At 36.0% G+C, this 23,614-nt stretch overlaps 3 protein-coding genes across 5 annotated transcripts; all 3 read right to left on the bottom strand.

Moving 5' to 3' along the window:
- Window positions 1-91: 91 nt before the first annotated feature.
- On the bottom strand, window positions 92-6,150 carry ska3 (spindle and kinetochore associated complex subunit 3). 3 transcript variants are annotated; one of them, NM_001202437.1, is given in 10 exon segments: window positions 92-293; window positions 370-576; window positions 702-893; window positions 1,030-1,223; window positions 1,420-1,499; window positions 2,961-3,408; window positions 5,112-5,283; window positions 5,371-5,432; window positions 5,510-5,633; window positions 6,041-6,150. In NM_001202437.1, coding segments are annotated over 9 exon segments (1,488 nt in total). In that variant the 5' UTR covers window positions 5,619-5,633; window positions 6,041-6,150; the 3' UTR covers window positions 92-269.
- A 2,365-nt stretch (window positions 6,151-8,515) lies between these two features.
- On the bottom strand, window positions 8,516-12,808 carry LOC108191311 (potassium/sodium hyperpolarization-activated cyclic nucleotide-gated channel 2-like). Its single transcript, NM_001431347.1, is given in 5 exon segments — window positions 8,516-9,632; window positions 11,623-11,796; window positions 11,877-12,114; window positions 12,455-12,601; window positions 12,687-12,808. Coding segments are annotated over 4 exon segments (657 nt in total). The 5' UTR covers window positions 12,792-12,808; the 3' UTR covers window positions 8,516-9,632; window positions 11,623-11,629.
- Window positions 12,797-21,755, bottom strand: hcn5 (hyperpolarization activated cyclic nucleotide-gated potassium channel 5). Its single transcript, NM_001431346.1, is given in 6 exon segments — window positions 12,797-13,014; window positions 18,338-18,499; window positions 18,625-18,762; window positions 18,856-18,960; window positions 20,795-20,981; window positions 21,165-21,755. Coding segments are annotated over 6 exon segments (918 nt in total). The 5' UTR covers window positions 21,347-21,755; the 3' UTR covers window positions 12,797-12,870.
- Window positions 21,756-23,614: the final 1,859 nt, after the last annotated feature.

Here is a 23,614-nt window from a genome sequence, read left to right as displayed (position 1 = left end):
ATTACATGAACATATTCCCAATAAAAAGATGAGCAAAGGTTTGCTACATTCACTAGTAATGCTGGCATTTGTAGCAAGGATTGTTATAATTGTACTTAAGCTTTTTAAAATTATTTATTAAGTTTTTTTCAAGTCGTAATAAGTGTTTGTAATTATAAAAAAGTCAGTAGAGCCTTTGTGTTACGGCTTCAAACTGCTGTTCTCCTCCTGATGCCACTTTTTTGAAAGCCAGGTTTTGAGGTCTGCCGGACAGATCCAGTGGTGAGTGCTTAATACTTGCACTGAGCCACAAGCTGAAAGAGAGAGAGGACATTTATCAGCACATCTGAAATATAACCATTTCAGAATTACAAGGTTTAAGTGACTCACTTTTAAGATATCCTGAGTGACAGAGCTCATATCAGGCATCTCTGGTGTGCAGGGCTCTGCTGGGAACTTCACTCTGACTTTCGGAGTCGAAAGGCACCAGTCCTGGTTGAATCCATCTTCAGGCACTGGGACAGAGGTCTGTTTCATTTCTAACATATGACCTGCTCCTGTTTTCATCCCTGAGAGACTTTCACCAGATGTATTTTTCTAGATGAAGAAAGTTCAGACATCATTCGCATCTCAAGAAATGAAAGTCTAGTATTCATTAAGTTTGGAATCAAATCTAAGGTACACCATTTTTGAAAAAGAATAAATGAAACACGATTGCTTACAAAAGCTAGAGAACTTCCAAAATTAGACTGTAGGATCGGCATCTCAGGCAATGCTTCCTCTTCATAACGTAACATTTTTGGCATCTCAGGAGCATCATTCCAAGACGTCCCATTTGTGGTTGAAAGATCTGGTAGACGCAAACTGTTCTCCTGTGATTCAGAGTGCCTCTTGCTTTCTTCCTCTCTGTCCTCCTGTGAAATGGTAATTACAGAGAGTGAGTAAAACCACATAATTTTTTATTGGTAACGTCATGGCTTAACGTAAAGATGTTTAGTGGCAGATTTACATGCCAGTGATAAAAGTGTCGAGTTAAAGAGCACATCACACCTTTTTTATTAGCTTGCTGACAAAAGGGGTTTCAAATGCAGGGAGTTCTGGGGTGGAAGGACAGTTATTATTGAGGCGAGGAGGAGAATTGAGATCATTCTTTCCATTGAATAGTGGAGTAGATGGGACGTGGTTTTTCGCAATCTTAAATCCTGGGGTGCAAAACTCTGGAGGCTCCGGGGATTCGAGACTTTCTGAAATATAATAAAACACAAATGTGCTAATCAAAAAACCTGAAGAGAGATAAAAGCTAAGTATCTGTAACCAGGCTTCTAAAGCTGCAGGGATTAAATATAACACTTTACACAAACAGAGTAAACAATACCAACTACTAATAATAATAATAATAATAATATGAAGAAGAAAACAACAACAGTTAAAATTACTTACTGTTAGCAACGTCTTTGTTCAGCACAGATGATGTATTGGAGAATACGTTATGGGGTTTCAGAACATTTTCATTTCTTTCGCTGTAAAACACACAAGAACAGTACCACATCTACTTTTATCTTTAGGGTTTGAACAAATTATTTCTCCATTGTTTTCTCAAGTGGTTAGTTTAATATTGATTCTCTTTTTATATAATTTATTCCATATTATGACTACATGTGGCATGTATTTCAAATAGAAAGGTGGGTTGTTTATTAAGCACCCATGTGTACTTGAAATAAAAAAATGCTCACTGATCTTTTTTAAAGAAATATTTAACTCAATCAGCAATAAATTTAATCTTAAGTCACAGTAAAGATCTGCATAATGCTACAAGAACTTCTTACAATAAATCCATTTGTTTTGTCAACTTTTCATAAAAGAATCCTGAAAAAAAGGATACAAATAAACGTTTCCTGAGTACCTAATTATATTTAAATGATTTCCGAAGGATCAAGACACTCTGAAGACTCAAATAACGCTCAAAATATCACTTTACCATCAAATAAAATAAATCTGAAAATGTTCAAAACGGTTCACAATGCCACTATCTTTACTGTATTTCTAATCAAATAAATAAATAATTGAAGAACATAAGATTAGGACTGTCACCATAATCAATAAATCGACTTCTCGAACAACACATGGACATGACCCCAATCATTTTTGGGGATGCAATATATATATATATATATATATATATATATATATATATATATATATATATATATATATATATATATATATATATATAGCTCACATTTAAAAAAACAATCCTAGCAGCATTTTGGCTGATTGTGCAACATCTTTATCTCTATTATAGGTGTCAGTGTCAGTATGGTTATAAAACGTTTTTTATAAACGGCTAAAAAATCGTATTTACTATAAATTGCTTTAGTATATTTTCATGTGGGTGTCTGACAATTGAGAAGAGATCTGGTAGCAGATATCACAGCTTCTGTTTCTTTTTATCTTTTTACTCTTTTTTTGTTAATATTTATTATTACTTATTTAGGATATGCGTTTTCACATTCGGATTCCAATGCCTCATTATTAAATTGTTAAAATGACTGTAATTGAATGAAATATACTTAAGAATAAAATATTATGTGTCCTTTAGAAGAGTGTACATGCATTATGATGCTATTATATTGATGTTCTGGCATTATATAATGAGTGGCTTAAAATGACAATAATATTGTTTATCGCAATGTATTTTGATGCAATATATCTTACTAACAATAAATAGATATCATGACAGTACATAAGATACTTCAATGCAGAGATCTGTTAATTATCAACAGTCATTTACTTTCCACCATTAAAGTAGTCAGTATACCCAGTTATATTACACAATGGTAGCATTAGATCTACCCATAAAGCTGTTTTTTAATTTTAAAAACGCAAAGAATCTTTTTAAATTGGCAAATGTGTTGTTTTCTGAAGCAAAACACACATTCTGTGGTGTAATATTAACAACTTGAAGGTAGGGAGCAGCATACCTGCTGTTCTTTGGGGGCTTCTTGTTGAACAAATCCATGGTGAAATCATTGTTCCAGCACATGGTGTACTCAGAGATGCCAAAGTCCTCCAGTCGTGGGGTCAGAGCGTCCTCCTCCATACTCAGCGAGCACTTGGGTGTCTTTGGCTGCGGAGGCTGCAGGTTCATGAGGATTGGTGGAGATGACAGAGCGATGGCAGGCTCAGGAGCAGCACTCAGGGGGACCTCTGCTTCACCAAGCACTCTCTGAAACTGGAGCGCAGACAGGCCAAAATCTGACAGCTTTGGTGTCTGCAGCTGGTCAACAGGTGGAGGCATCTTCTCAGGGGTCACTGACTGATCAACCTTGTCACAATCTCCATGTTCCGTCTCTTTATCTTCCTCTGCTGCATCTGGCTTTTCTGCATCTCTCTCTGCACGCTCCTCTGCTTCTTTTGTACAGTTCACCTCTACAATAGAAAGTTTTCACTGAAGTTAACACAAATTGTAGCAAACGCCTATACTCGAAACAAACTAGAAAGTTAAAGATAAATGATATAGTGTATGCTCTGATAGGATATTCCCCCTGATTAAAATAATAAAAAACGAATATTTTAATAAACAAATTTTAGATTTGAGAACTTTTATGTTATGAAAAATCTTTAATTAAATAAGATCATCTGATTTTTGTGTTACAGTTTCTTCATAGGAATGGTACAAAACATGGTGATGGTTTTGGCACTTCCTGTGTGAAAAAATACTGACTGTATTTAAAAATGTTATTTATAGACCTGAAAAAAAACTGAAATTTGGACTTTATTTTATTATTATATTTTTTATTCTGTATTATCTAAAACATGCAAATAACATATTCTTTAAAAAGAGACTAAATTTAAGTTTGTGCTCCGTATCATTCAGGAAATATGAGGTTTATGTTTTCTGGATTGTATAGAAAGTGGTCTTCAGGTCATACATTTATTATAACTACTGCATAAGTTACAATTATTATTTAGTGGTATAAAATACAAATAAAACATTTTAAATAAGAAATATAAGCAGATGAATTTCATTGAAACTGAATAAAAATTATACCATCGACTAACATTCAACGGATCAACATATACACTTTTAAAGGTTTCAGTTTAATAGGTCATTTATTTATTCTATCCACTTCATGCAAAAACGATTACAAAATTAAACGACTTAAATGCTTTCAATCAATAAACTACAGTTTTGTTTGTAAAGTGATCCATCAGCATCTCTAATAAAAAACTGTATAATGGGGTCGGATGTCTGTCTTCAAATCTATCCCAGAAAGGATCAATGTTTATCCTTTTCTCATTACTTTATTAATATGATTATTTAAATCCGTATTTAATCCAGAAATGATTTTGACTAAAGAACAAAAAAAAATACACATTGCTTAATACAAGAATGTTCAGTGCATTTGCCCCTCTCTGTTTGTAACTTTATTTTCAGGAGACAGCAAACCAGGTCAGAGGTCATAGATACCTCTTGAGGGGAATTGAGGGGCTTGATGATTGAAAACAACTGTTTTCCTGTTTGTATTGCGTAAATAGTGTCTAAAATAATTTTGATAAAATTATTATTTTGTGTTAATTGTTTAAAGTGACTTTGTAGTGAGAATATAGCAGCCTGATTGTAGATTATACTGTTTTTTAACCAGTTTTGATAAAGACGGCTGAGAGTACTCTTAGCCTTGGGTAAGGAACAGATTGTATTTTGGATATGTGTTCTATTTGATTGTGGATCCGATTACAGGTCTGGGGTCAGCTCTAAACATTCTAGGGGATGTCTGACGTTTGTATGCTTGAGATATTGAGATTTCGTTTAGAGTTGTACACACGCACCCATCTGGAACTTTTTTAAGTCTTTCTGTGTTTTAACCAATCACCTATATGTATGATGCAGATAATGGCGTTATGTAAGTGTATAATTGTTGTTGATTTGTGATTGTAAGCAGAGCAGCCGACGAACTTAGATGAGAGTTAAAAATGGCTTCTGCTGATAAAACTGCAAAGTATCTAAAGTAAACTTTATTTATTTGAATCTCTGACTCAGGCTCTTCTTCATCTGACAGACTGCTCGTTGTTGGGTTAAAACTGTAATAATCCCTACATAAAAAATCCAAACAGATTGGCTAAACATTTACCTGCACTTCCCAGTCTTGATATCCGTGGCCTGTAACCATATTTCTCATAGTGTTTCTTCAGACTGTCAATGTCTTCTGTGGTTCTCTGCTTCAGCACCAAACATCTTCTGATGAAGCTCCTCAGGTCAGCACTGCTTGTATCATGGGTAGCCACCTGATCCCTAACTTGCCTCTGCAAATGATTTAGTGCAAGATATATGTAGTACAAACATTAAAGCAAACTGAAATTACAGAACATCATAACTGAATGTAGATATACCTTTAGTGCTCTGACTTCAGAGTGCAGCTGATACAGTGCTTGAGCTCCAGTCTCTTCATCCTCTAAACAAGACCAAATACAGCCTGTGATTTTATGAATGACCATTAACCATTTTTTATGTAATCATTTATATATTTACCCTCGTCGTCTTTGAGGTTCTGGCTTGTATGCAATAAGCTACTGCTTTCAGTCTCCAGATACACGGTGAGCTTTCGCAGCTTCGAGAAAAATCGCTCTGACGGATTCATGCTTAATGGTACAGGCTGAAATAGCAGTTAGAAATTATAATAAGAGTATAATAAATAATAGGTAGAAATATTAGTTAAATAACACGATTATAATATGAGTAATAGTAACAATGTACGACTTTGGTGGTCTTTCCATAAATAATTAACTGTAAATAATAATAATAATGCTTATAGGAATATCAATTAAAATTAGAATAAAATATTGTCAAATAACACGGTTAAGTTATATAAATAACTTAATGTACGAGCTAAACATTGATGGTCTTTTCATAAACTATCAAAGTGTTTTGCTGTTCGGTTAACGTTAGCTGACATGGAAAGGGCACAATAACAAAACACAAACAAGGCGGCTAACGTTACCGTATTGGCCTTATTTAGTTCACAAACACACAGGAAAAGATAATACCTCATATTGACGTTACCTCATCACAAACATTTAAATAAACACCGCTGAGCTCTTGTTTGAAATTTCGCGGTCCATCCGGGTTAGTTTTTTTCTAACTCGTTTGCACGTCTGAAACGATCTAAACACTAAGAGGCTCGTTACCGCCCCCTATTCATGGCTAACACTCCTGCTTAAGCGAGTATAAATTCAGATGTTCAAAGAACCAACTATCGTTGAAGTACACAAGTTTTATTAGACCACTTGTTTTCTATCCTTATGCTGTCATTCACCACATCATCTCTGAGGTACCTCCATCTTAAAAAGTAGGCAACTGTTCTGCTTTATGAAAAACGACCTTATTTATCCTGTGGGAAATAGTATTATTATAATTAGCAATAATTTTATTCACATTTTTAAAAAGCTTTCTTCTTTGATCATGTGTATTTGTCTTCTTATTTGTGTATATAATTTTATTAAAGTATTCATGATAGTTATTTAAAATAAAGGCCTGTTTATTTTTCCTACTTTTTTTTCGAGATATTTAAACTGACCATCAGGAGTCCCCCCTTGAAGGTCTTTGGACCCCAGTTTTAAAACCTAATATTTGACAGATTCAGAAACCAGTTAGAGAAGAGAAGAAATGCAGAGGAGATTTGAGTATACAGAAAAATATATCCTAAAGGGAGTCCACAAAAAAAAAAAAAGAAAATTCTGTCGTTTAATCATTCACTTATCTCAAACCTACTTGAATTATTTTTTCTGTTGAACACAAAAGAAGATGTTTTGAAAAATGCTTAAAAACCTGTAACCATTGGCTTCCAGAGTATTTCTTCCAAGGAAGTCAATTGCCCCTTTCACACAGAGATACCAGGAAATAAACAGAACATTTCTGGAACGACTTTACCGGTAATTTTTTAAATTGCTGTTCAGCCAGGCAAGGACGTTCTGGAATTTTTCTGGAAAAGAGCATTCACACATCCATTTCAAAATACTGGTACTTGTGAGATCATTAACCAGAAATGAGCTTTAAACAGCTGTGCTTGTATTTGTAAACATTTGACTACATTACAAACTCTGTGTATGGTTAATTATTTGTGAACAAATTTGATGAAAATGTATAGAGAAACACTTTCGAGTGTCGAGATGTACATAATATGTGTGTGCTGGTGCTTACCGGCTGCTTCACGTGCACACGCGTCAAGTAACTGAAGGAAGCAGAGCTTAAAGGTAAACAAACAACGGCTTATCATAAGCATCTTATCGATAATTATTTATACAGTTGGCATTAAGAAGGAACATAGAAACAATATCTGACTAACATCTAACAGCTAAATGTATCTGGAAAATATTCAGAGGCTTTTATCTTTATAAACAGCGCAGATGTGAATGCGTCTGAATCTTCTGATTGACTGGAGATGTCTCACATCAGCGTGTTCTTTGCGCTTTTCCCAGCAATCTCCTTTCTGCGTTCACACAGCGCAGTATTCTGGAAAATTACTGGTATTTTCAAAAATGGCTTCTTCACACATACAGACCTTTCCGGAAAAATTGCTGGTAATTTTCTGGAAAGGTCTTTATGTGTGAAAGGGGCTAATGGTTACAGGTTTCAATTATTTTTCAAACTAACTTATTTTGTTTTACAGGAAAAAAAAACTCAAAAAGTTTTGGGACCACTTGACAGCAAGTAAATATTGAAAAAAATTAAGTCTCATTTAAGTAGACTTTTTTTATCTTGTCAGAAAAACAGCTTATAAATCATACTACATTTTCATTGTTTCTGAGTTAGTTAAGTTAATTTATGTTAAAATGCAAAAGATTTCTGTGAGCATCAGAGTTAGTGCAAATACAGTTTGTCAGTACAATATAAAATCAATAAAAAACCGAGTGTGGTGAATGTTTTAGAAAGTGGCAATGTGAGGAAACACCAAGGCTGAAACTCCTTCAAAAAGACAGAGGGAGCACACAGTTGTAGTGTGACTGAATAATAGTGCCTATTTCATTTTCAAGTGTGATTAATGAATCTCTGTGTTACTAAAGACAACATTGGCCCACAGATCAAACAAATTCCCACAGGTTTCAGTTAATCAATTGCTATAACTGATTTCAATACTGATAACTCTACAAATAACTCTACAGATAATTTCTATGATTTATTAGAATATATTACTGTGTGATCAACAACTCACTCCTTGGCTCCTTTAACCATTTCATTTTAAAATTGACATTAATATTTCAGAAAGGCTATGCTGCCTACATTCTCATGAATACAATAGTAATGGCGAGATATCTGCCCAGTACTTTCATGCTTTGTCTAAAATCTGGACTTTTCATTGTTGAGCGGTACATGACTCCTTTTTATTTACTTTTCCCGTTCCTTGTGAATTAAATTAATAAATGAAACCATCTGTCGATTCATGAAATTATAAAGGTCAGGTTAAGTACTGAACTTCTGCAACTATGGAAAATGTATTTAGAACATTTTAATGTGGACAAATTCACATATGGGTCCAGATCATGATTTAAAAAAGGATTTATTTTCTTTAATGCATGATTTACATGTTATTGACAGACAAAAGACAAGGTTCTGGTATCTTTCAGCTTAGAAACACTATTTGATCTCTATATTTCCATGTATAGGAGTAACATTTCAACATTTTTCCGACTATAGGGAAACTTTTACAGCTAAATATAGTTATACATAATAATAGGTACTAAAAATATATAATAAAAATAAAGAAGAACTGTATATTCTGAACTGACAGGAATAAAAACATAATGCAATCTTCACAAAAATAAATGTTTTCAAAATCAAACAAACAAAAAGTGAACAAAATAGTGCAATGATCTTTTCTTGCTTATTCACAAAATTTTTTATTTTGTATTTTTAAATCAGGGCTTTTTGAAACATCCAGCCTTTATAAAAGAGCTTGTCTAGTTTTGGACCATTTGATAAAACTTTCGGCAAATAAACATTTTTTATTTGTTTTTTTGTAAAATATAGTAGGTTATTTCCAGGCCCTGACAAAATGTTTTTTCTGCACTCATTATTCTCTTTTAATTAGAAAGATTCATCCAAAATGATTATTCCCTCAAACATAAATAAATTAAGAAATAACGGACATTCTAATATTTAAAAGTTTACAAACAGGAACAGTCATTCATTTTATTTTGTGCATTTGACTTTGTTACTTTTTTTATTTATATTTTTATTCTAAGATATTTAAACTATGAGTCCATCTAAAACAAGAACCCATTCAGATAAAATAAAACAGGGAAATGAAGAATACAAAATGAGGAAGATCCTACTAGAGAAACTAGAGAGCAAGAAGCAGAGATCATAAATACATGAGTAAATTTGAGACAGGCTTCTCTAAACTGTGATGTTGCTTCCTCCTTTGGGCATTAGAAAGTATCACAGCAGTAGAAGGAGATGAAGGAAGACTTGGACAAGGAAGACCAAACCATCTAAAATCCCATTCCAATGGGGTTGTTTGATGCCCATATTTATTCATCCATCCATTTTCCAATCTGCTTGTCTGATGTAGGGCGGTAGCGATGTTAATGCCCTTCTTCGCCAGATATCATAGCATAGCTCAGTCTGAAAAATCACGTGAAGTAGGAGTGACCATCTATAGAGATAAAATATTTATGCAAAACAGTAATAATAATAATAATAATAACAACACATCAAACACAGTATTACAAACTAAACATTACATAGTGGTTTATAAGTTCCCAGTATACATTGCAGCATAAATGATTTGGTTACTGTAAGACAGGCATGAGACGATAACCGGTTTTAAGGCATACCGCTGAATTTAGTTTTTTAGTACAACAGTATCTCCAGCAGAAAAGATATACAAAGATGCTATTTTAAATTGTAAAGAAATCTGTGTTTTTGAAACAAATGGAACACAGCAGAAGTCAATGATTCATTTGAATTATTTGATTGTCTTCAAAGAGGAAAAAAGTTTTTGTTTTTTGCCCAGACATTTAAAAAGAATATATTTTAGAGCAGTAATCACAATAACGTGAAAGCGTGATAGGTTATCATACCATCAGAATCTTATATCGGCCCATGCCTACAGTAAGATTACTTTTTATATAAACTTTTATTGTTGTTTTGTCATTATTGGATATTTGTTGAGTTGTGATGCTAATCATTTACATGTGTAGATAGTAGCTGTTCTAAACCCTTTAACAGACATCGTAACCACCTGGTTGACCTTTTATCCATATTTTATCATTATCAAAGGTTTATCTAAATATTTATCAGAGTTGTGTCAGTATATTTTTTAATCCAAGATGTGAGCGTAAAACAAAATTCAAGTGGTGCATGTTAAAGGGTTAAGGCATTGTTTACCCAAAAATACAATTTCTGTCATCGTCACTTGTTCCAAAACAGTTTGAGTTTCTTTCTTTTGATGAAGACAAAGCAAGATATTTTTAAGAATGATGGAAAAAACAGCCATTGGCTTCTGTTGTATTTTTTGTTCCTAATAAGAATGTAATCTCCCCAACATTCTTCAGAATATGTTTTTTTGTATTCAACACAAGAAAGAAATTAATAAAAGTTTAAAACTACAATAATTAAATGTGAGGAAACTATCCCTTCAAGATTTGTGTGTCAAGTTTGTTCAGCAAATTTTGAATAGCATTTTCAACAAAGTTTAAACCTACCTTCTGAATTTCTTTGAAGAATAAATGATTGTTGTTTTACAAACAAAACTCTTATAGTTAACATATTTTATGAGTGCTATAAGGTACACTGCTTATACATGGCTACCCATGTTTGTTGAACAAGAAATCTTTTGTTGCCTTGACAAATATGTTGGAATTGTCATTTAGAACAAGAAAGTGGCAAAAATTTCTTAATACAATTATTAAGACAACAGTTGTGTAAAGTAAAATGCATCATGTAACTTTTTATGTTTTTATTTTCTTAATTTATTAATTACATTCATTCATTCATTTTCTTTTTGGCTTAGTCCCTTTATTTATCCGGGGTCGCCACAGCGGAATGAACCGCCAACTTATCCAGCACGTTTTTACACAGCGGATGCCCTTCCAGCCGCAATCCATCTCTGGGAAATTGTTAATTACAGTGTACTTAAAATATTACTTTATGTGTCTAATAAGACACATAAAATAAAACTATCTCATAAAAATGTTCTTAATTTTAAAAGTTTTTTAACAAAATATATTTTATTCAGTAAGACTGCATTTAGTTGATCAAATGAAACAGCAAAACATTAATCAGAGGTAAAGTCAGTAAAGACATTAATCAGAGTTAAATTCTGTTGATTTGAACGTTCTTTTAATCAAATAAAACTTAAAAATACAACCCCATTTCCACTACAATCGTAAGCAGCACTGCGGTCTTTAACTTTAATAATTGTACTAAATGTTTATATTTTAAGGAAAGCATATTATTGAAGAAAGCAGCATAATGATTTCTGAAGGATTATGTAAAACTAAAGTCTCGAGTACTTCTTGAAACTACATTTTGGTCAATCAAATGCAGTCTTAGAGAACAAGAGAGACTCCTCCAGGATTCAAATATTTAGATAATCAACTGTTAGATCAACCAAATGTACTGTATGACAGCAGTAAACTTACTTTCTCATCATAACAAAAGGTCTTTTTCCTGTTGAGATTTCTCCAGGTCCCTCTTGATGTCTGGATAGTCCTCCAAAACTTTATAAAAACTGTCCACCGACAAGGAAAAGAGCTGACAGGTGGTCTGAGCTTGTACTGTGGCCAAACGCCTTCCTCTTCTTAGGAGACATGAGTCTGCAAAAGACAAGGAAAGATCATTTCTAAAACAACTTGTCTGTGAATACTAAGCATACAAAGGCTTGACTAAATCAGACCTCCGAAGTAATCTCCGTCGCTCAGTTCCCTCTGGTAAAACTCGTTCTCCTCTAGGACCTGTCCATGCTCGATGAAGAACATCCGCTCTCCAGCGGTGTCCTCTCGGATGATGATGTCTCCCTCCTGGTAAACCTCGTATTGCAGCTCCACAAGAAGCCCGTTGATGAAGTTTATATCACAGTTACGCAAAATGGGGATTTTCCTCACAAGGGCCGAACACATGGTTATCAGAATTTCCTAAAAACAAACATTTAAAACAATCAATTAATAAGTTTACTCTTATAACATTTAAAACCATCATAATTATTTTGGTTCAGGAGTGACCCAATAGAGAAACAAAAATGTCTATTATGTCTGTATTTTTCCATATAATTAAATGCTTTAAATGAGTCTCAAAATACATTTATGTTTACAATTTCTTTATTTATGCATTCATTTATATATTAAATTATTAAATTATGATACTGTTATAAAATTATTCTTCTGGAATGTGAAAACTGAATCAGATTTTAAATCCACAAAATGTGTCAAATAATCTTTTGTGCAGCTATCTAATATTTCCAATAGTGAGCAGCACCTCTCTGAGAGACGAGGACACCCACTTTAAGACGTCTTTCTCATCGTACCATTTCCCTGCATAACGAGACTGATAATAGTTGTTGATACGCATACGAAGGGCTTTGGGAAGCTTCATGAAGGTCATATAATCTTCTAAGTGATTCATCTATGCAACAAAAAAAGCCGATAAGAGAAAGGTAAAGAGAAAAAAAATTATGATATTTCAGCAGAGTGTCTGTGTTTTTTTGCACCTTGTTCTTGTAGGCTCTTGCTGTTAAATCCACATCAGTCATCATTGCAGCGGTGTTTGCTACCATCACCGTATACATGAGGGCTCCAGACATAATGCTGGTCATGACAATCCACAGCTCAACATCATCTTTAAAAACAAACAAACACTAAGCATTAAATAAGTATCCAATGTGCTCCGTTATTTTAGTGTAAAACATATTGCTGAATCGGCTGATAAAAAGTATACTCCTTGCTTGTAGGTGTTTCAGAAGAACCGTATGATATTGCAGTCATATGAGAGAGCGCCCGAAAAACTCCAAAAGAGTACTTCTCTCCCACTGAGGCATTCTGACAAAAGACACAATTTAAAGTGTTGATTTTAATGCATTATTTTTATACAGTACAACCTCAGCTCTAAAATATCACATATTAGTTTGGCTGTCTGTAATACTGATTGGAATTTTTAAGTTCACTCTATTCCACAAATGATTTTTTAATAATGGAAAATGTTTTGAGGAACCCAAAATGGTTGTTTTATATCACAGCTACAAAAACACCTTTCTAAACCTTTACTTTAAAAATAGTATCAGTGCGGAATCACTATGTGCCCTGAAAATAAATAAAAGTATGTCACTATTTCACAGAGAATAGTTAAAATTATCTGAAGTTTGACAATAATGTACATGAAAGACAATAAACCAATATTTCATATGATACACTCATGTTTGATGAGTAGCCCTATGTACTCCATATCAGTGATAGGCAGGTCAATTGGCAAGTCTAGTGACAAGTTTAGTGACCAGTCCAGAAGTACACCTGTGGCAGGTCAAGTGGCAGGTTAATTGGCAGGTCTTGTGGAATGTCCACATAAGTGACAGGTCCAGTGACAGATCGAGTAACAGGTTGAGAGGCTGGTCCAGTGCCAGGTTGAGTGGAGGGTTAGTGACAGTTTGAGTGGCAGGTCTAGTCGCTGATTAGGTAGTGGCAGGTCTAGTTTTATGTGCGGGTCTAGAGGTATGTGCATGAAAGTCACATGTCCAGTGGCAGGTTGAGTTCAAGGTCAAGTAGTAAGTTGAGGGGCAGTTCTAGTGGCAGGACCAGTGGCAGGTCTAGTGTCAGATCAAGTGGCAGGTCAAGTGGCAAGTGCATATAAGTAACAGGTTGATTAAAAGGTTGAATAGCAGGTTTAGTGGTATGTAAAAAAAGTGACAGGTCCAGTGGCAGGTCTAGTGTTATGTGCATATAAGTGACAGGTCCAGTGGCAGGTCTAGTGGCATGTGCAGTGTGCCTTAAAATCCATTATGACTATATTTGTCTATCTTGCAACCTGGCTAAAAAAAACAGTTCATGTGAAAAAAGTAACATTTATATTGCAGCTGCATGTCAGTGATCAGTCCAGTGGCAGGAGAATATACCAGAGAAGGTTTCTTTAGAGAATGTATGCCAGAGACAGTGCAGTGGAATATATATTTTGGTTATACCAGAGACAGTTCCAGTAGCAGCATAGTATAGAGACAGGTCTAGTTACAGGTGGAAGGTTGAGAGGAGGGTCAATTGGAAGGTCTAAAGGCAGATCAAGAGGTAGGTGGCAGGTCAAGTGGAAGATCTAGTGGCAGGCTTAGTGGCAGATCAATTGGTAGGTGGCAGTTAAGTGCAAGGTCTAGTGGCTGGTAGAAGGTCTAGTGGCAGGTCTAGTGGCAGATCATTTGGTAGGTGGCAGGTCAAGTGGAAGGTCTAGTGGCTGGTAGAACATCTAGTGGCAGGTCAAGTGGCAGGTCAAGTGGAAGGTCTAGTGGCTGGTGGAAGATCTAGTGGTAGGTCTAGCGAGTCTAATGGCAGGTCAAGTAACAGATTTAAGGTATAGCGGGTCTAATTGCAGATCAAGTGGCAGTTCTAGTGGCAGGTCTAGTGGAAGTTCTAGTTGCAAGTAGAGGATCTAGTGGCAGGTTTAGCGGGTCCAGTGGCAGGTGAATATAGCAGAGACGGTATCTTTAAAAGAATGTATGCTAGAGACAGTCCAGTGGAATATATGTTTGGTTATACCAGAGACAGTTACACTAGTAGAACAGTATAGCAACAGGTCTGGTTGCGGGTGGAAGGTTGAGAGGCACGTCAAATGACAGGTCTAAAGGCAGACCAAGTAGTACGTGACAGGTCAAGTGGAAGATCTAGTGGCAGGCTTAGTGGCAGATCAATTGGTAGGTGGCAGATCAAGTGCAAGGTCTAGTGGCTGGTAGAAGGTCTAGTGGCAGGTCTAATGGCAGATCATTAGGTAGGTGGAAGGTCAAATGGAAGGTCTAGTGGCTGGTAGAAGATCTAGTGGCAGGTCTAATGGCAGGTCTAGTGTCAGGTCAAGTGGCAGGTCGAGTAGAAGGTCTAGTGGAAGGTCAAGTGGAATGTCTAGGTGCTGGAAGAAAATCAAGGTCAAGTGACAGATCTAGTGACAAGTTTAGTGGCAGGTAAAATATCTAGTGGCAGGTCTACTGGCAGGTAGAAGATCTAGTGGCAGGTCTAGTGGGTCTAGCGGCAGTTCAATTGGAATGTCTAGTGGCAAGTCTAGTGGCAGGTAAAAGATCTAGTTGCAGGTATAGCGGGTCTAGTGGCAGGTAAAAGATCTAGTGGCAGGTATAGCGGGTCTGGTGGCAGTTCAAGTGGAAGGTCAAGTGGAATGTCTAGTGGAAGGTCAAGTGGAAAGTCTAGTGGCTGGTACAAGATCTAGTGGCAGGTCTAGTGGCAGATCAATTGGTAGATGGCAGGTCAAGTAGAAGGTCTAGGGGCTGGTAGAAGATCTTGTGGCAGGAATAATGGCAGGTCTAGTGGCAGGTCAAGTAGAAAGGCCAAGTGAAGGTGTAGTGGAAGGTTTAGTGGAAGGTCAAGTGGAAGGTCTAGTGGCTGGTAGAAGATCTAGTGGCAGGTCAAGTGGGTCTAGTGGCGGGTCAAGTGGCAGATCTAGTGGCAAGTTTAGTGGTAAGTAAAAGATCTAGTGGCAGGTCTAGCTGGTCTAGTGGCAGGTCAAGTGGAATGTCTAGTGACAGGTCTACTGGCAGGTAGAAGATCTAGTGGCAGGTCTAGTGGGTCTAGTGGCAGTTCAATTGGAATGTCTAGTGGCATGTATAGCAGGTCTAATGGCAGGTAAAAGATCTAGTAGCAGGTATAGCGGGTCTAGTGGCAGGTCAGGTGGCAGTTCTAGTTACAGGTCTGATGGAAAGTATAGTGGCAGGCCTAGTGGAAGGTCTATTGGCAGGTTTAGTGGCAGGTAAAATATCTAGTGGCAGGTCTAGTGGGTCTAGTGGCAGGTTAAGTGGATTGTCTAGTGGCAGGTCTAGTGGCAGTCTAGTGGCAGGTAGAAGATCTAGTGGCAGGTCTAATAGGTCAAGTGGCAGGTCAAGTGGAATGTTTAGTAGCATGTCTAGTGGCAGGTAGAAGATCTAGTGGCAGATCTAGTGGAAGGTCAAGTGGAATGTCTAGTGGCTGGTAGAAGATCTAGTGGCAGGTCTAGTGGCAGATCAATTGGTAGATGGTAGGGCAAGTGGAAGATCAAGTGGCTGGTAGAAGATCTAGTGGCTGGTCTAGTGAGTTTAGTGGCAGGTCAAGTGGCAGGTTTAGTGGCAGGTAGAAGATCTAGTGGCAGGTCTAGCGGGTCTGGTGGCAGTTCAAGTGGAAGGTCAAGAGGAATGTCTAGTGGAAGGTCTAGTGGGTCTATTGGAAGGTCAAGTGGAATGTCTAGTGGCTGGAAGAAGATCTAGTGGTAGGTCTAGTGGCAGATCAATTGGTAGATGGTAGAGCAAGTGGAAGGTCTAGTGGCTGGTAGAAGATCTAGTGGCAGGTCTAGCGAGTCTAGTGGCAGGTCAAGTGGCAGGTTTAGTGGCAGGTAAAAGATCTAGTGGGAGATCTAGCTGGTCTAGTGGCAGGTCAAGTTGAATTTCTAGTTACAGGTCTAGCATGTCTAGTGGAATGTCTAGTGGCAGGTCTAGTGGTAGGTCAAGTAAAAAGTGTAGTAGCAAGTAGAAGATCTAATGGCAGGTCAGTGAGTGTTGTGGCAGGTCTAGTGGCAGATCAAGTGGAAGGTCTTGTGACAGTTCTAGTTTCAGGTCAATGACAGGTCAAGTTGTAGGTCTAGTGGCAGGTAGAAGACAAAGTGGCAGGTCTAGGGGGTTTAGGGGTAGGTGGCAGGTCAAGAGGCAGATTAAGTGGCAGGTCTAATGCTAGGTGGCAGGATGTGTGGCAGATCAAGTGACATATACTGGCAAGTCCATTAGCAGGTGCATATACCAGTAATGGGTCAAGTGACAGGTATGTTTAGTGGTGTAATGCCACTAGTCTGAATATTTTATTACATTACACTAATAAAACGTTATAAAGACCAAATTTGGTATACAGAACAATATACAGTTAACAATATATTCTGCATAAAGAGAAGCAGATGAATACAGAATATAAGGACAACACTCTCAATTACAAGCTAAGTATTTTCTAAGTATTATAAGTTAATATAACTTAATGTTACTGCCACATCATAAATGCGATAGCCGGTTAAATAAACAAATTTTAGTAAACCATTTATAGAAAAGTAATTCTATGTACAGGCAAGTGGATAAACCGAGAAAAAAAAAGATCTCAAGTAGCTTTAAATGAATGAAACATAATAAGTAACAGGTACATATAAGTATATCAACCAGAACAATTAAAAGACGTTTACGAGCAATTTGGTCTTGCCTCTAGATACTGTATATTGTTCCATGCATCATCTGGTGGAAGCACAATACATTTTTTTAAATCCAGAAAAATGTGCTACAGGATTTAGTGGCATTTCGTGAGAGAAACTGCAGACATATGTGTGAAAAAACATGCATTCATAAAAGTCAAATTTGTATCATTGCAATTCTATTAGTCAGTGTTAGTGAAACCCAGCTTAGCCTGACAGTTCAAGAAATAATAATAATAATAATTTTCCATTGCATAATGCTGCATCAAATTCCACTGTTTAAAAAAAAATCGAAATTGAATCACACTGCATCTGTATAGGAATGAACTGTGTCATGTTGGTGGCTGCTTCATATATTTCTATAACGTATTGTTTTGTTGCCCATGCATCAAGGTGCATATCACATCGGCCTCAGTTATGAGAAGCACATCGCTAGTAGTATACAAGCTTAATCAAGAGGAGCCTAAACAATAACATATACATCCGAACAGAATACACATGCAGCTGTTGGGCCTTGTTTTGTAGTTTCATCGAGCATTAGTCAAAGCAAACATTTTTAATTTAAATGAGCCTAAATTTAACATAACAGCACACAGATCTTCAGATTATTCTGAGTAGTATAACATGCTTCTTTACTTAAGTAACAGGATCCAATTGCACTGTAACTATGGTGCTGTGTTTTCCAGTGTAAGCTGAAAAGACACCAATAGACATTGTGCCTCAGGTAAAGTGGGTTGGAACAACCCATCACAGACTATTTTACAGCCAAATCATGCTTTGATTGGATTGGTCACTCAGATTGACAGCACTTGCAGTCACTACAGAAGCACACAACTGGAAGATCAGTGTTCACCCACCAGGATTGCTATTGCTTTGAATGTGTGTAAACATTTAGTTTACACACATTCAGTGAAATTTAATAACCGTAGGAACGCTGTACATGTGAATTTGCTGAATCAGACATACCATCAGATTCTCTCTTCTGACCCAGCAGTCTGAGGGAAATTCCTCAAGCATAGGCACGAAATACTGAATACAGCCATTCCAGTGGCACAGCAGGAAAATCATCATAAACAACGACAAGATTTTCAGGAATACCCTCACCACCTCCAAGTTGGCATTTGAAACCTATAGAAAATAGATCCACATAAATGCAAAGGCATTTTGAGTGATTACTTCTTTTTTTCATGTGCATTAATAACAATCTAATGTTGTTCAAATCAGTTCTATTTTGCATTCAAGCATTTACTTACTCTCTCAACCTCGTTGAAAAACCTAACCAGCCTTGACACTCGCAGCAGACGGACAAGGCTAATGATTCGCACAAACATTAGGATGCGCATCATTTTGCTGGCTTTCGATGAAGGAGAGTCACTGTGGTATTGTAGATCCTGTACTGACAAGCACACAACACACATATTTTCCATCTATGAAGATGTCATTTCATTTCAATAGCTGAAAGAATGAGGACAGTGTAGCATTACCGCAATAAGAAGTATGTAGCCAACTGGGAAAGCTGCCACCAAATCAGGTATAAACCAGCTCTTTAAATACCGGTGACGGATGCTTTTCAAATCCAGTATGGCTCTCTGTGTGAACAAATGTTCATTAGAGAAGTATGAGCTAGATTTGTAAACAAAGATTAATGAGTTTGCTTAACAGTTTACTACTTTGAAATAGGATATTTCAGGGTTACGTCACCCTAAAATGAAAATTATGTAATTTACTCACCCTTATGTCATTCATTGGAATATAAATACAGATATTTTTTTAATAAAAATGAAGAAATTTCTGTCCCTTGCAAATTTTCACTTAAAACGTTTGCTTCCAAACGTTCAAAAATCCATTTGCATAATTCAAGTCTTAATGGTAACTTATGAGATTCAGTCATTCCTTTTCTTTTTGTCTTATAATTTATTTAATTTTGCCCTATATTAAAATAGCAGGCAAATTTACAGCATTCAATTTTGATCAAAAAAAGCTTGTGCTTGCTTGACATCTGAGAACCAATGATTTTTTGTGTGTCACTGCAACATGTTTGAGCCTCCATAAAAACCTATTTCATTTTTTTTCCAATCGTTAGGAAGAATGTTACTTTATGTTCTTTTAACATTTCAAGAGTTCACACTTAGCTGATGATTGATTAAAAAGCTTGTTTGGCATGCTGTCCTGTGAGAGAGCCCTGAGCTCATAAGGTCCTCGAGCCCGGGGCTTCCTCCTGTTTGAAAGGCGAGAGGGGAGTTTGAACTCAGGTAGATCTCGAGAACTTCCCTGCTGTAACTAACAAACAGATAGTGATTGCTCTAAAGAGATAACTACTTCCTAGGAGTATGTGTATGATTTGGATTAGTCAGTTAACTTAAGATGCATGTTATTTGGATGGTGGGAGAAAACTGAGGAACCCGGGGGAAATCCACATGAGCACGGGGAGAACGTGCAAAATTTGCACAGAAACATCAGCTGGCTTGATAAGAAGAACCAGTGAAGTTCTTGCTGTGAGACAACAAAAATTTGTTCATAAACTTCACTTAAAACACTAATTTTTTGATTTTCAGACATTTATATTCTTTTTTTAAACAATATAATGTTATATCGATGATCATTTTAAAAGTATTTTGAAAAAGATATGAGAAAGTTAAATCTTAATCTTTTTCTAACATTTAAAAAGGAGATGTTCTGTGGTTATTTTTTTTGTATCTATGAACTTTATAGTAACATTTCATTGCTTCAGCCATTCTAACATGAGAATGTAACACTTGTTTTTCAACATTAAGAATGCTTTTCTTTTGTGTGTGAAGATTGGAGAAACATTCCAGTCAACCATTTTGCAAAAATGTTAAGACAATATTTCATTTGAATGTTATTACAGCATTTATATTGAAAGTCTTTTGTTGTAGCTTTTTTTAGGTGGAGCATACCATTCTATCATTTAAAAATGTCACGAGAATGATCAATTTGACTGTTTTGCCACATTTAAAGCTGACATAATTTCTAAACAGTTCAAAACCTCAAGCTTTCTAATTCTTTTAAAATGTACAGTATTCCATTTGTTTATTCATTATGAGGACACATCAAACATTAATTGCTATAAAAACTATTTCATACCATTCTTTTATGAATGCTTTGTCCTAACATTTATTTAACATTAAACTCAAAGTTTAGAGATTGGAACATATATTAAATAACACATCAAGCATATATGGTTGTACATTTTGGGTTAAAAGAATTTTTGAGAAAATTCAGAAATTTCTCAGATTTAATTGCAATATCTTAATCTGTGTTCTGAAGATGAACAAAATAGTGTTTGAAAAGAAATAAGAGTAGCTGAAAAAACAAACAAATTGAACTTTAGTGTATTACTTGTTTCTAAGTAATTAATAAAAAAAACATACAGTTTGTCAGAAAAGCAAATATATTCCTTACCTCACAGTCCTCAGGAATGATTCCCATGCGAAAATTCACCCCTACATCAATCAAGAACAGGGTGTCTGAGAACACGTTAAAACCCTCCCAACCTACTCCACTGTTTCCATCCAGAAAGGCAATCTCCATTGGAATCCCAATTAGATTGAGAAATGTTATGGCCACCATGCACATAATATAGTAACTCCTGCAAAAAAAAAAAAAAAAGAAAAAAAAAGAACAAGGTTTAGGCACATTTTTTAAACAGGTAAATTAGCCTAAATTTCATTAAAATTAGGTAAAAACAAATAATTTTAATGATAGTAGGATTTTTGAAATGTTAGTCAAATTAAGAGTATTTTAAAATAAAGAAAAACCTTAGGGCATGTACCTTAATCGGCTGAAGGGGTGGATGACCAACACACCTCCCTCTTTCTGTCTGATACACTCCTTCTCCACCGCCACCTCACTGCCGTAGACAAACAGTGAGCGTCTGTTGAGCTGCGGCAGCAGGAGCGTCTTCCAGCCACTCCAATTGAAGCTCCTGCGATTCTCAGGTGTGAGACGCTGCATTTCCAGGCCCTGAGTAAGCACTGAGATCACCCGAGCTCTCCTAACATCCCTCACCGCGCCTCTCTGACAACTTTATTTCTGGACTTTCTTTTATGCTGACCATTTCATCCACTTTTCTTCCTCACCTTCGCGCTCGCTCTATTTCTTTTCTCCTCTCAGGCGCGCACATGCACGGACGCAGAGTAATTTTCCATCACAGTTCTCCGTCTCGGTCCAGAATGGAGAAAGAGATAAGTTGCAGACTTTCCATCCTGTCCCCTCTGTCAAACTTAACTATTGTCTCATCAACTATTCAGTATCTCTGCCTGGCGCTCACATCAGCTCGGCTCATCTGGACTGCGGGGCGGTTCTCTGACGCGAGCTGGTTTTGAATATCACAGTTATTGTCATCTGAACTGGACAGATGGTTCGTGTAGAACTGGACTCAAGTCTGACAATGGGAGCTGATAGAATTACTTACACTGCCTTTGTGTGTAAATGACTGCTCACAACGAGGTTCCTTCTAATAAAGTGCACAGATAATTCTGCCATTGCATAAAGAGACAGAATGTAGGCCTTTTTTCCCCATGCCTTTATGTTTCGAGGGAAATCAGAATTTAGCTTGAATTTAAAGGGATAGTTCATTTAAAAAAAACAATTTATCCACTTAACCCTCAAATCAGCCTCCAAAGCATTATGAGTTATTTTTATGACGAAATAAAAAGAAGATGCTTTGAAGAATGCTGAAAATCTGTAACCACTGACTTTCATAGGAAAAATAAATTCTATGGAAGTCAATGGTTACAGGTTTCCAGCTTTCTTCAAAGCATGTTCATTTGCATTCAACAGAAGAAAGAAACTCAAATAGGTTTTAAAACAAAGTGCATAATGACAGAACTGTAATTTTTGAATGAACTATCCCTTTCACATCTATACTTCAGTGGAAACTGTCTGTGTTTTGGTTGTAATTGTGTTTACATCAGAAACAGACACCTGCAGCTTGCGACATGACAGCGACGGAGCTTGCTAGATCTTCAGTAAACTGAATACAGTATTGTATTGCACTGGCAAGCTATGGCAGGCTTATGAGGGTCAGAATACAGTGTTAAATTTCAGTGTGGTATGTAACGGGGTAACTGATCTTACATTCCCAGTTGGTAACAAACACCTAATCTACATTAATTCTGCTCAACATATCACGTTGCATTTAGTCATCAAATAGGTCACTATATACGTTCATTAAATGTCTGATTGTATTATGCATTGTTTTTACTATCTTTAATCAAAACCATTTGGTTCCGCTTTGAAATGGAAATCTTTCTCTGATTACATCAGTTTGACGGCTTGGATGAAATAATTTTCTTAACCACGCCCCTCCAATCATTAGTTACCAGCAAGTAAACAACAACAAAACCCCACCCCCTACTCAATATTCTGTTTCTGTTGGAAATATGTAATGATATTTTAAAAAGTGAGAAGCGACTTACAGTTCAAGCAGACTAATATATATATAAATATATATATATATATATATATATATATATATATATAAATATATATATACATACAAATTAAATGTTTTTTAAAGGGTTCCAAATTTTGCTTTGGACATCTCCTTAAATAGGTTTACATGCATCCAAGGTAAAAATTATTATTAACTTTTCATAATTCACAATGCAGCGGTAACGCTTTCTTTTACAACCCGCAAAGTACCGCGTAAGTACAGTGAAATTACAGTGTACTTTTCTGTACGTACTGTGTAAGTATAATGAACGTATGTGTAGGTATGAGGGAACAAACCGTAATGCTTGGGTAAAAAGGGGGTAACAACCAGATGTTCATCACGAAAATTACCGCGTAAGTACAGTGAAATAACGGTGTACTTTTCTGTACCTATAGCGTAAGTATAAATAACGTTTACGTAAGTATAAGGGAACAAACTGTAATGCTTGGGTAATAAGGGGGTAACAACCAGATATTCAGCATGAAAGGTACCGCGTAAGTACAGTGAAATAACGGTGCACTTTTCTTTAAATTGCAAAAGAACAAACCATAATGTTTGCGTAAAAGGGGAGTAACAATAAGATATCCATCACGCAAAGAAGTATATTAAGTTTACGATGTACATTTCTTCAAGTATTGTATACATATAAAGAATTATGCAAGGATGGTGACAACCTATTGCTATCTGCAAATGTACTGTATATGCACCTGCGTGAGTACATTAGTACTCTTATTCAGTGCTTGGGTTTTATATAGGGTGTTTAATGAATAAAAGGTTTAAAACCT

The sequence above is a fragment of the Danio rerio genome, chromosome 9, assembly GCF_052040795.2.
Source record: "Danio rerio strain M-AB ecotype USA chromosome 9, GRCz13ab, whole genome shotgun sequence".
In the NCBI taxonomy this organism is placed as follows: domain Eukaryota; kingdom Metazoa; phylum Chordata; class Actinopteri; order Cypriniformes; family Danionidae; genus Danio; species Danio rerio.
Note: the sequence above shows the minus strand (reverse complement) of the source record. Positions and strands in the feature narration are given on the sequence as shown.